This window comes from Astatotilapia calliptera, chromosome 14 (genome assembly GCF_964374335.1).
Source record: "Astatotilapia calliptera chromosome 14, fAstCal68.1, whole genome shotgun sequence".
In the NCBI taxonomy this organism is placed as follows: Eukaryota; Metazoa; Chordata; class Actinopteri; order Cichliformes; family Cichlidae; genus Astatotilapia; species Astatotilapia calliptera.
In genome coordinates, this window is record NC_137435.1 from 22,474,018 (window position 1) to 22,485,000 (window position 10,983).

General features: G+C 43.1%; 1 protein-coding gene across 2 annotated transcripts in view; it reads right to left on the reverse strand.

Annotated features, from left to right (window-relative positions):
* The window catches only part of grm5b (glutamate receptor, metabotropic 5b), a 94,133-nt gene that overhangs the window by 22,802 nt on the left and 60,348 nt on the right, over positions 1 to 10,983 (reverse strand). For both annotated transcript variants that reach the window (XM_026191512.2, XM_080288600.1), the window contains 2 exons: positions 1,479 to 1,714; positions 581 to 702 (listed from right to left, as the gene is read on the reverse strand). In XM_026191512.2, the coding sequence (XP_026047297.2) occupies positions 581 to 702; positions 1,479 to 1,714 (358 nt within the window). The remainder of the gene's footprint in view (positions 1 to 580; positions 703 to 1,478; positions 1,715 to 10,983) is intronic.

The following is a 10,983-nucleotide window of genomic DNA, read 5'->3' on the forward strand; positions in this document are numbered from 1 at the left end:
AATCTTTAGAGCTTTAAATACCAAATGCAAACTAGGACAGGACCTAAAATGTAACCATTTTACATCTAATTCTTATCCTTTCGTCCTTTTCCATTAGTCTTGCTAAGCTGGTGGTCTGTTTTGGTGAGTTTGCTGAGAGTCTCTTATATGTAATCACCATAGAAACTGCTCGATCAGCCCAGTTTAACCTGCAGGAGTTTGTGAAAGCTCCTGTAACATGTTTTACTTTTGCAGCGGAAATAAATATATGTTTGGGGAAAACAGCTGTCACAGATAATGAGCTCAAAAAATAGTCTGAAAATAGTAAAGTAACTGCTCCACAGGCACTGCTGAAACCCTTCAGAAATCTCAGCAAGACCTTGGAGAAGGATCTTTACTGGTGTTCCCAGACTTTTGGATACCAACTTACATAATGTGATAACAAGTCAAAAATGGGCCGCGTGGCAACTGTACCATGGCATCAATACTTAGGCTCTGTAAGTCCTGCTATTTTCCCTCTCCATCTCTTCATTACCCTCATTTTGTCTGTAGTATTGTCTTAGTGTACCCCTCCTTATTCATCCACCAGAGCAGCACCTACCTTGTAACCTGGGCAGAGTGACCGTTGCATGTTATGCAGGCCATATGCCATTGAGTAGATGGCGTTAATGACAAATCCCATCTTAGTGTCCTGTGCATATTGCTGCCGAAGTGACTCTCGCTCTGCAGAGGTGAAGGGGTAGAGTTGGGGGAAATGGACAGTTGGGTTAGTGAGGAACAGTAGGTAGAAAAAAGGCAAACATATCAGAGAAACTCTTAATATCCCCTTTAGGTTTTATGAAAAAACTGTCCCCGCCAAACATCAAAGACCGCTGTCATTCCTCTTCCTCATCAGTTACTTTCCACCTCCGTGTCTCATTTTCTTTCTGTCTCTGTCTGTGTCCTGTTCATTTGTATTTCACGTCCCATTTCATTAGAATACATGAGACACGGGTCCCTTTGATGCTATGCTCACACACTGTTTTGCCTATGAATGGGGGGAAAGGAACAGAGGGAGAAAGACATGGGGGCGGATAGAAGCTGAAAATAAAGGGTGGGTTCACTCACAGCCACACGAGATGGCTGCAGATGAACCGGAAAGCTCTGTGCATCCATGTGGTCTGTGTGTAGGTGTGTGACTGTGTGTTCACACATTCTCTTTGTTTGTTATTTGCATTAACAGCAGCCATTACAAAAACCTATCAAAAGAAATGCAGATTGGTACTGTGGCCTGTTATGCAGACTCAAAACAATATATGTTGTCTGCCAACAATACAGCCTCTCTTTTCTTTCAGTATTCAAGCACAGCTGTAAATTTCTGGTGTTATCCCTTATGTGAGTAAAGGGACTTGACCAATAACAAACCTAATGTAAACTATAGTAACTCTACCATTAAAAATGTTCAAGTGCAATAACGGCAGTCTATTTTTGACTGTATTTCTATTTCTGTCTGTACTTACTGCTGCAGGTGCGGTTGTACTTGCTGTTCTCCTGGGTGTGACCTTTTAGTCGACACTGAAAGCGATGCTGCCAGAACTCTGGAAACCAAGGGTTTCTGTGATTGTTTTCAGGACGAAGTTTAAGGTAGTATTCATCAAACCATTTCACGTCAGCCGACTGGAGCTTGATGGTAATCCCGCCGGCCGCTTCCTTAACATAGCCATCTGTCACATCATACCTGTCCGCCCATCCATCACTGCAGAGATACAAATAAAATGATGACTAGAATTAATTCAGTCCAATTATCTGTGCTCCACTTTTTCACATCCAAACAGGATTTAATTTTTGGGTAACAGATGTCAATAATATGAGAGAAGACCAACGTCAAACATCAAAATCAAAACAGACAAGCAAGAAGGCCCTGCAGGAACACCACAATACTGCACAAAAGCAGAGGAGGAGTTCTTGTAGAGTACAGTATCTCCACATTTGGTGCATTTTTTTTGTGCCAAGACAGCCAAAATGCAGCTCAAGTATGCAAGACTGCAGGAGAAATATTAGGAGAAATGAAAATAATGTCAGTAGTTGATATTATCACAATACTACCACAGAGTTATTTCCCACGATCACTTTGGAGTTTGGACAGTTTTTCATGTCATCTAATTCCATTAAATCACACAGAGAATGGCCATTTCTGCACTGCACAGTTACATCCTGATTGTTTGATTTTAAAATCCAGTGTGGTGGTGTACAGAGGCAAGTCTCACTGCCCAAAAATGTATAAATCTAACTGTATATACATGTGCTATCAAGGAAGCTTCTAATGAATCTTGTACTGGTCCTTTATTTCCCCTCGTAGTTGAGCTCCTGCGTATTTATTTATTTATTTGGCCTTTTTCAGCTTTATTTGTCAGACGCAGTGAGGCGAGGCCAGGAAAGCAGGGGCAGAGAGAGGAGGGGGAAGACATGCAGCAAAGGACTGTGGGTTGGACTCGAACCCAGGCCGGCCGCTCTTAGCCGTACGGCATGTGGCCACCATTTTAGTGCACAGAGCTAAACTGGCGCCAAGCTCCAGTGTTTTTAATGCCGAATAGAACCATGACTGACATCCTCATAGAAACTCCTCCACTATAGGCTTTTGACTTCACCAGATGTTATCCCAACAAATAAACTGCAGTACAGTCTTTTACAGCTTATGTCAGCTTCCCAAATGTGCCCCATCTACTCAGTCTGCATCATTTCATTTTGTTTACTCTCTCCTTCAGTTTTTGTATTGCCTCTAACTTCTCTCCGCTGACTGTTCACAGTAAATGGCTGCTTATGTCTGAGCGTGGTTCAACTGAAGGTCTCTTCCTGTCAAGAGGAAATTCTTATTCTCGCTTTCACTAAGGTGGGAAGAAGGGTCAAATTGTGGGATTGTCTGGGTTTGCTTAAAATCCAAGGTACCTTTTCACAGCAACCGCAGAGGAAAGTGGGCCATTCGAGTTTTATTATATCTTCACAGCTCAAAATACAGGAAACACTTAGGGGTTTGCAGGTTTAGCTTGAGAGGTAAAGCACAGGGTCAGCACTATGTCACTGTAACAAATAAACCCTTTTTCGCACATCCACACGCAGACACTGTAGATGACATTTACTTTGTAAGTTTCCCAGTTCCCTTGCAGGAATGGAAGAAAAGAAAAAAAAAATTGAAACAGAGTGATGGGAAATCAAACTAAAGTCAGAGAAACAGAAATAAAAAAAGAGAACTGCCGTGAAAGCTGGCACAAAACCAACGATTATCAGAGAGACAGATGACAGGGAGGCAGGGAAAGCTTATATCATTATGGACAATGTCCAAAAGTCATTTTATTGCTGAGAAATAGACAGAACTAGGATGCACAGACACATAAACACACACGCATGCATACGCCAGCCGGGCTCAGAGACGATCTAGGTCAAATGGAGTATTTTGGCTGCAGCTCAGCAGCAATGCCTCGTCAGACACCAGCAAGACGAATATAACTTCCTCACAATGCACATACATAAACTGTGGAGACATATCGCTGCATTTTGCATTTTTTGGAGGAGATTTGGGTTTACTGTTCCTCAAGGAGGAACAGATGGCAAAGTGAGTGTGTCTGTGTGTGTGTGAGAGAGCAAGATAAAGAGAGAGAAGTGGATGTGAATGACAAATCCTCTCTCGTCCTTTCACAACTACACCCAACAAGGCCTCAAGCAAGACAACGATCTTTCTTTCTTCCTTCCTTCCTTCATTCTTCCCTTCTTATTTTTTTCTCTCTCTGAGCCTCCGGAGAACAAAACTCATTTTCTCCAACAGCATTCCTTGCAGTGTCTGTCTGCCATCAAGCGCATTCCCCCTTTTTTTTATTCTCTCTGTTGTTGCTGTCACCTCCTGCCATGTGGCTGTTGTTATAAATCAAGGTAGAAACATTTCTAGATTGCAATCCATTACATTAAACTTACAAATATAAGTGCACAAGGGTGCAATGTGTGGTGTTCTATTGGCATGAAAGGGCTGGGGGTTGATGTGCTTCTATGAGGAAAGCTTGTTAACCTCTTTTAATGCTTTTATTATAGCTCTTCTAGTTATTATTTTGGTTATATGAAATTAACCAGAACAATGGATGTTTGTTTGATGTCCATTTTCATTGAAATATGGTGTTATGGGTTTCATTTAACAAAATAAATGAATAAATAAATGAATCAAACTTCCAGTGACACACAGAATAACCAGCCATGGAATATCTACCAATTTCATACCAGATTGTTGTAAACATCACATTTTAACTCGATTTGAGATCATGTGTCTTTAAAATAACTCCATAAAAAGTGAAAGTCAGTGGAGCTGAATTTTGGCCGCTGACTGCAGTAAATGTTTGTCTATGGTGCCATGCAGAGGATGAGGGATCGATGAACAGCTCCCCTGCGGCATGAAATGAAAGGATTTGGGATATTTATGTGAGATTTTTCCTCCTGGACTTTGTTTAACATAGTGTTGTACTGACATTATGACACACAGCAGGTTCCAAAGCAAGACAGCAAGACAGCAAGAAAGAAAGAAAGAAAGAAAGAAAGAAAGAAAGAAAGAAAGAAAGAAAGAAAGAAAGAAAGAAAGAAAGAAAGAAAGAAAGAAAGAAAGAAAGAAAGAAAGAAGAGACTGACAGGCAGGCGAGTGAAATCACAGAAGTAGAAAGAGACATGCCGAGGTAAACAATCAATGATCATTAATCAGCACCATCTAATCCTCATCTCATCAATGGGTTTCTCCTTTTTTCTCTGACACAGGTTTTTTTTCCCCTCATCTGTCTTTTTTTTCTTGCCTCCTCTCATTATCGCCTCACCTTCAGCTTTCCCTTGAGCCCCTTTGCTCTGCTTTTCTATCCTGTTCTTTTTTATTCTCCGGCTCTGTCACATTCCACTGCAGCCATCTGTAATTATGTGCCTCTCACTCTCTCTTTTTTATGCCTTTTTTGCCTCACCGACTTCATTTTCTTACTTTTCTTTCCATAGATAACGCCCATACTTTCAATACATAATTACTTGTTAATACACAGGCACATTTCTCTCATTATTCTTCATGTTTAGCAATTATACTTTCCTCTTTTCCTTCTTTAACTTGCCACCACTTTGGTAACTTTCCAGGTCACACCTGCAGCTCCCCAAAAAAATTTTGCAACATGCACACTCTTCCATTAATCATCCTCCAATGTTAAGTAATGGACATGGAAACTTGTGGTTACGGTAATTATAATTAAGTATGTATTTTAAAGGTTTTTGCGTACAAAACTTACAATGCTCACAAATACTCAATGTCTCCCCCTCCGAGTGCACAGCATGTATCCAGACATGATAGCTAGTCAAACTTCCCCTATGCTTTTGGTAGCATGTCTAGTTTCAGTGCAGCCACTGTTCTTGTTATGCTACCTACCGCCAACCACATGAAACTCACAAATCCCCTATTTCTAAGAGGACGTGCTTCAGCTGTGGGATTAAATCGCTGAAATCAGATGATTCTCTTTTATACACCCCATATTTATAAGCAAGAAAATTTTTAAAGCAGCATTCATGATTGTATGGGGGGTGCATTAATGCCCCTCGGCATAGGTAGCACACCCATTAATGCTGAATGATAAATCCAGGATTTGGGGCAAAGTATGGTGCCATCCAGATGACAACTTTTTTTTTCTTTTAATTTGGCCCAGAAAATACCCGTCCACATTCTCCATGTATTACAAAACAAAAATGGAAAATCTCTGGCTTTCCATACTCCTATGGTTTACTGCAAATGTGCTCTAGCATCTGCTAGCACCAAAATGAGGAAAACTAAAATGTAAAATGAAAAGTTTGCTTGCTTTCAACTATTTTGACGAGTGAACTTGTTTGGTTTAACGCAGTGCTGAGTTCTGTTCTGAATTTCAAATATGAATTTTGAATACTGTAATTCATGAAAACCCTTAAATTTCTTTGCTGTTTTGCATCACACTTTATCCTGAAACTGCTAAACTCATTCTTTCCTCATGAATGTCCTTTTACATACCCAATACTCAATCACATTGCTCGCGTGTTAATAATAGGATAACACAACTTTTCCAGCCTTTCATTGCTCTACCAGCCCAACTTTTGGCTTCACACTCACACTAATGACTGCAGAGGAAAAACAGAAAACAAAGATCTGCAGTGATTTATCAACAAACTTCTAATTGGGCCCTTCAGAAAGCAATATGTTTTGTGAGCTCTCCAGTACAATTGCTGCAAATGATATTTGCTCTGTTCTCTGTCTTGCATAAATAAAATAATAGTTTCTCAGATGGCTAGATGACTCCCACACATTTTGGAAAATGGAAGTTGTCTCCACAAATAACACATTTTCATCCAAATGCCAGATTCCTATTTTTAGTTTTTCACTGAAACATTTTACGGCTGTTCACACGTGCAGTTCACTGTTGTGCTCATGTGCAAACTGTTGTTTCTTTAAACAATATGCAATATCACTTAGCTAATTATTTATTAAGTAGCATTTTTTAATCTGACAGTAGGGACTATTAATAAAGGACTGAGTTCACATACAGAGCCTGCATTAGACTGCTTTAAGGTGCCTTACATGTGAGATGTGTCACGTTCAATTTTGCTGTGGTGCAGTGATACTTTTGTAACACTGCCTGTTTGGTATCTTGGTGACTTGTTTGTATCAAAGTAGGCTGTAGGCGGAGGCACAGTCGGGTGGAATCTTGGTTCTTTTTCCCACTGCAAACTGTAACGTTGTTGTCAAGGACAAGGACATGCTAGAAATAGGTCTTTTTTAAATGACTGTACAGCACCTACATATAATTAATGTGTTAATCTGAATGTTTCAAATACAAATTACTCACAGTCTGCTAAATATTTGTGGATTCCTGATTACTAAGGAGCTGCAGCATGCTAAGAAGCAAACCTGCACATCTTCAACAAGGATATTAGGATCCTTTAACAGAGTGAACTCACTTTGTTCAGGTACAAAGTGCCAGCGATTCATTGCATGGACCACACTGTTCTACAAAGCATGAGAGAAGTTGGTGTGATATGCGATGACTGACACTAGTTTCCAGCACACCCACTGCTAATGTATGGTAATTGATTCATTTCAGTTCCCACCTCATTTGTGAGAGCACAAGAGGCAAGCTGCATGCTTCCAATCACAAAACCACCAAAGGTGTGTGAGGTTTGTCATCACTATGTATTTAAAGAAGCTTTGTACTCTTTACTTTCTTGCCAAAAAATGATTAAAGCCTACAGTTTTGAACAAAAACACAAGGATGCACTTGCGATATGCAACTGTACAGGTGACGTCACAAGTCTGTCTGTCTGTCTGTGTCTGACAGACAGACAGATAGACAGATAGTTAAATATATATATTAGTGGTGCAACGGATCACAGTTGATCCATAATCCAAAACTGATCCTACTCCACGGTTCGGCACGCACGTGATCCGAAGATTCGAAAAAGAAGGAAAAAAAGTATGTCTATGGTGTGCGTGGTCAGTCTGTCAAGCGATAGTTATGGCCAGCGCTAGCGGCCCAAGTGGAGGAGCAGAGGAGTTTGCGGCATTTAAGCAGCCCTTTGCTGCCCAGTCCGACTGGGCTAAAGCTATTACAAAAGCTACTGGGTGTTTAGCTGCAGACGGGAGGCCGTATTCCGTTGTGCAAAACAAGGGGTTTAAACTGTGATGAACGTGCTTGAGCCACGCTATGATATCTCGTTCCGCATCCACTTCAGTGACAAGATTGTACCCAGGCATGTATGAGCAGGAAAAGTTTAAAGTTATGGCTGAACTGTCCCAGGCATCTTCTGTTGCCCAACTACAAATGGACCTCCAGGTCAGCGGAAAGCCACGGGACTGTGACCCCTCGTTATATTTACAGCGGAGTGGTAGATACAAAGCCCTGTACTGCCCTATATTGCGCCTTAATTTGTTTTTATATAATTGCGTGGAATGAGTCTTGAGTTGAATGTTTTTAATAGGCTAAAAAGACTTAAATAAGTTAATAAGTAAATGTTAAAATGTTGTCTTTTTTTCTTTTTTTTTTGCTGATCCGAAAATTGATCCGATCTGTGAGTTAAAACCGTGATCCGATCCGAACGTGAGATTTTTGATCCATTGCACCACTAATAAATATACAGTATATATATATATATATATAAAATTCCCCACTCGCCCCTGTGGGCGGTTTATCCTTCAAGCTTCAAGTCCTCTACCAGAGGCCTGGGAGCTTGAGGGTCCTGCGCAGTATCTTAGCTGTTCCCAGGACTGCGCTCTTCTGGACAGAGATCTCCGATGTTTTTCCCGGGATCTGCTGGAGCCACTCGCCTAGTTTGGGAGTCACAGCACCTAGTGCTCCGATTACCACGGGGACCACCGTCACCTTCACCCTCCACATCCTCTCGAGCTCTTCTCTGAGCCCTTGGTATTTCTCAAGCTTCTCGTGTTCCTTCTTCCTGATGTTGCTGTCATTCGGAACCGCTACATCGATCACTACGGCCGTCTTCTTCTGTTTGTCTACCACCACTATGTCTGGTTGGTTAGAAACCACCATTTTGTCCGTCTGTATCTGGAAGTCCCACAGGATCTTAGCTCGGCCATTCTCCATCACCCTTGGGGGCAGCTCCCATTTTGACATCGGCACTTCCAGGTTATATTCGGCACAGATGTTCCTGTACACTATGCCGGCCACTTGGTTATGGCGTTCCATGTATGCCTTGCCTGCTAGCATCTTGCACCCTGCTGTTATGTGCTGGATTATCTCTGGAGCATCTTTACACAGCCTGCACCTGGGGTCTTGCCTGGTGTGATAGACCCCAGCCCCAATAGATCATTCATATATATATATATATATATATATATACATACATATATATATATATACATATATATACACATATATATATATATATATATATATACAGCTGGATAGCGTAGTGGTTAAACTACACGCCTTTGGAACAGAGGATCGCAAGTTCGATTCCTGCCTGGGGCGTCTGTATCCAGTAAGGGTCCTAAGGCTAGACCCCCTATGCTAAGCAAGCCTACCGCAGACATGAGCGAGACAGATAAATATGAAGGCATGCCGGCTCGGACGTCGCCCGGATCAACAAGGTCCGCGTCAGGTGTTGAGGAACCAGGGCACCCTGACGAAAAGTGGGCTACTGGAACAAGAAGGCATCGGTGGGCAAGGGACGAAAACAGGGCGTTGTTGGAATGCTATTACGCAAGTAACCCCGGCGGAAGGGGCTACATGAATAGGATGAGGGACCTATGGATTCTTCGATACCCAACATCCACAATGACGGCGAAACAACTAGTAGCTCAGTGTTCCAACATTCGAAAGAAGGGACTGCTCTCACAGCTAGAGATTGACGAGGTACAACACAACTGCTACGGCAAGGAGGAGTCAGGACGCCAGGTCAGGGGGGAGATATTATCACCCCCACCCGAGATTGGGTACATAGCCCCAAGTGCGATAGGAGAAGGATCGAGAGGAACTGACCTGAAAAATAGGATCATGGCCAAGCTTGAAACCTGGATCCCCCGTAGCCAGTTACCAAGATTACGTGAAGTACCCTCAGAAGGTCTGCTAGATGATGTTAATGCAGCACTACGGGCAATACCTACAACCACGATTACCGACACTAACAAGCTGATCTACAATACGGCAGCAGTGATCAGTGAGATGCTTGGCTACAAGTTGAACAGCCACAAGGGGCAGTACCCTCCATGGAGAAGGAGGCTAGAGGGCAAGATCAAAGTAGCACGGAGGGAGGTTAGCCAACTAACGGAGTTGCAGAAAGGTGCGACAAATAAGGTGCCTAAGAAATACAGCAAGCTGTCCATACCTGAGGCCTTGGAAACTGCCAAGCAAAGACTCACAGCCTTGGCCAGCCGCTTGAGGAGGTACACCAGAGAGATAGAAGGCAGGAGAATAAACCAGCTGTTCTCCACAGAACCAGCAAAGGTGTACTCTCAGTGGCAAGGGAACAATAAGAGAACAGCACCACCAAGGCTGGAGACGGAGCAATACTGGAAGAGCATATGGGAGAAGGATGCAACCCATAACGGCAATGCTCAGTGGCTAGTGGATCTGAGGGCAGACCACAGCGACCTCCCTGAACAGGGTCCAGTAACCATCACAGTGGCAGATATCCAAGAAAGGGTCTCCAGTATGAAGAGTTGGACAGCACCAGGGCCCGACATGGTTCACGCCTACTGGCTGAAGAAGCTGACTGCACTCCACGAGCGTCTGGCAGCACAAATGAACCAGCTGCTAGTTAACGAGAGACACCCGGAATGGCTAACTGAAGGCCGGACGGTCCTGATCCCCAAGGACCCCAAGAAGGGACCGGTCCCCTCCAACTACCGACCAATAACCTGCCTCAGTACTACATGGAAGCTCCTGTCAGGCATCATATCGGCTAAGATGAACAGGCACATGGGTCAATACATGAGCGGGACACAGAAAGGAATTGGCAAGAATACCAGAGGTGCAAAACACCAGCTACTGGTAGACAGAACAATCAGCCGAGACTGCAAGACCAGACTGACCAACCTGTGCACTGCCTGGATTGATTACAAGAAGGCCTATGACTCAATGCCCCACAGCTGGATACTGGAATGCCTAGAATTGTACAAGATCAATGGGACCCTAAGAGCCTTCATCAGGAACTCAATAGGGATGTGGCGTACAACACTAGAGGCCAACTCCAAGCCCATAGCACAAGTTACCATCAAGTGCGGGATCTACCAAGGAGATGCTCTGTCCCCACTGCTGTTCTGCATAGGCCTGAACCCCCTCAGTGAGATCATTAACAAGACTGGCTACGGATACCGACTACGGAACGGAGCAGTTGTCAGCCACCTCCTGTACATGGATGACATCAAGCTGTATGCCAAGAGTGAACGAGACATCGATTCACTGATCCACACTACCAGGCTATACAGCAATGACATTGGAATGTCGTTCGGACTGGAGAAGTGTAGTCGGATGGTAACAA